Consider the following 2,282-nt stretch of genomic DNA (forward strand, 5'->3'; position numbering starts at 1 on the left):
AATTACCACTCTTAGCCAATAATTTTTAAAAAAGTTATTAATACAAACCCCACACATAATCTCTCAACCTTATGTTTTGATATCGTAGCATTTCTTAAAGGTACAAATATATTGACCCACATAAAATATTTAAGCATTGATACTTAGATAAGTACATCATGCTTCCCACACTCTAATTAAACATTCTTCCTCAGCACCACATCTTTTATTAAAATAAAATATTTTTTAGTCTCTTAAAATAAAATATAAATGTTACACCTAATTATAAAATTATAAAATATAAATACGGATTTTTATCTGAGGAGAGAAATTAAAAAAAAACATTTTTTTTAGTTTGATAAAATAAAATTATAAAATTTTATAAGCTAGATTAGGCAAAGGGAATACACAATCAATGGAAATAAATAAAACTAACATTACTAATGGAAATAAATAAAACAAACATTACTAATGAAATGGGTTCAAGTACAATATCTGTATATATTGAATATCAATATAAAATATATAAATAAACTACGACTGATCTGTGCGCCACCTGCGTCGAGACCTAACATATACTAGTTGGTCCTGTGTGACACTCCTGGCCATCCTGAGGCATTCTTCGATCACCTCATGTGTCGATGAGCCTGGCGTGACCACCCCTAGGCTCAGATGGCGCTCCAACCTCTCAGCAATCCCATGGCAAACTTCTTGTTAAATACAAAACAAACAGGTTACACAAATTATTATAAAAATATTGACGTAAATTATTAGTATTATTTACCACTGCATGTCTAGGCTCCTCCACAGCGGGCCTCGCAGATGTCAACGGTGCTCCTGCCTCCGGCACGTGAGGGATATCTGTCTCTGGGGCCTGAGTGGCAACTCGGGGCTGCGGAGCATGACCATCTAGTAGAGGATCTGATGGCTGGCCTGGTGTCATGAAAAGATGTGAGATGCGGAAGAACCAGTCCATGTAGTCGCTGGCACACTGACCTGGCACAACGCACACCTCACCTGCTGGAACCATATGATACGAATAGTGCATCCACCTGTCGTGTATATCATCATACGACACCCATGAATCGACAAGCGGAGCAGGAATGGTCTGGGTGTATCCAAACTGCCGCATGACCCTCTCTGGTCAGTAATACACAGCAATAGGCCCCCAGTGCAGGAGACCGGAATAGCATGAAATCATATGGAAGTCCCGAACCGGTCGGTGTTTCCCATATGGGATCCAATAGACATCTGGAATCTGGAGTCGGTCCAGGCGCTCCCTGTACGTCGATGTATGTATGCTCTTCACGGTCTTCTTCGTCGCAATCCACCTACAGGCACGCGGTGAATCCTCGTCGTAGTCTTGATAAGTAGTGGACTCCGCGACTAAGGGAAAGTGCTCATATATCCAGCACTATAGGGGTAACATCAAAATGATAAACATTAATAAGTCTAACAAAATTTAAAGTTAAACATTATCGAACCTCAACGAATGAAAAACATGTTTGTTACCTGCAGCAGTGTTATGTAACCGCCAAGTTGTCGACTACTGCTGATAGAAGCATCGTTCAGCTGGTCGTACATATGCACCCCCAATCGTACCTCCCGGACTGACTGAGGTCATGAAGGGCCTCCAAATACACAACATGAACATTGGTTGCACTCTTGTTAGCAAACAGAGTGCAACCCAAAAGATGAAGAAGATATGCGCGAGCCGCAGCTGTCCAATGACCTGCTTGGCATCGGCGCTCGTAGATATCACGTACCCATTGCAGGTGTACATACGATCCACGAAACTGCCCTGTCTCAACCCTGGCAGCCTCTGTAGAGACCATCAATAAGTCCACCAGCATCAGAACCGCATCATCCACGTGCAAGGGCTGAAAGATGTGCAAGTTGCCAACCACGGGCAGATGCAGAAGTGAGGAGACGTCATCTAGCGTGATCGTCACCTCTCCCACAGAGAGATGGAAACTAGATGTCTCCCAATGCCACCGCTCGAAAAACGAGGACAAAAGTCCCCGATCGCCAGTGTCTACTGAACACGCGATCAGAGGACTTAGTCCTGTCCCAGCAACTAGTCCCTCAATGGCAGAGACAGACCTGCCTAAACTATGGACCTTCCTCCCATGAGAGGATAACTTCAACTCAGGACGCTCCTGAATTGAAGTATAAAGGAACGCAAAATTCGTTAAAATCATCATTTAAAGGAAAACTAATTTTAATCATAAAGTATAACTACCAAGTAACTAAAAATAAATATTATAAATACCTCTCTCGTCCATACACCGCAAGCAACATGA

General features: G+C 42.3%; 1 protein-coding gene across 1 annotated transcript; it reads right to left on the bottom strand.

Annotated features, from left to right (window-relative positions):
* Positions 1-542: 542 nt before the first annotated feature.
* LOC102668450 (protein MAINTENANCE OF MERISTEMS-like) lies at positions 543-1,618 on the bottom strand. The gene is made up of 2 exons (XM_041009010.1): positions 1,492-1,618; positions 543-1,393 (listed from the first exon to the last, which is right to left on the bottom strand). Exons 1-2 carry the CDS (start codon positions 1,561-1,563, stop codon positions 1,124-1,126), a joined length of 342 nt encoding a protein of 113 aa, XP_040864944.1. The 5' UTR covers positions 1,564-1,618; the 3' UTR covers positions 543-1,123.
* Between the last annotated feature and the right edge of the window lie 664 nt (positions 1,619-2,282).

Source organism: Glycine max, chromosome 14 (assembly GCF_000004515.6).
Source record: "Glycine max cultivar Williams 82 chromosome 14, Glycine_max_v4.0, whole genome shotgun sequence".
NCBI classification, from domain to species: domain Eukaryota; kingdom Viridiplantae; phylum Streptophyta; class Magnoliopsida; order Fabales; family Fabaceae; genus Glycine; species Glycine max.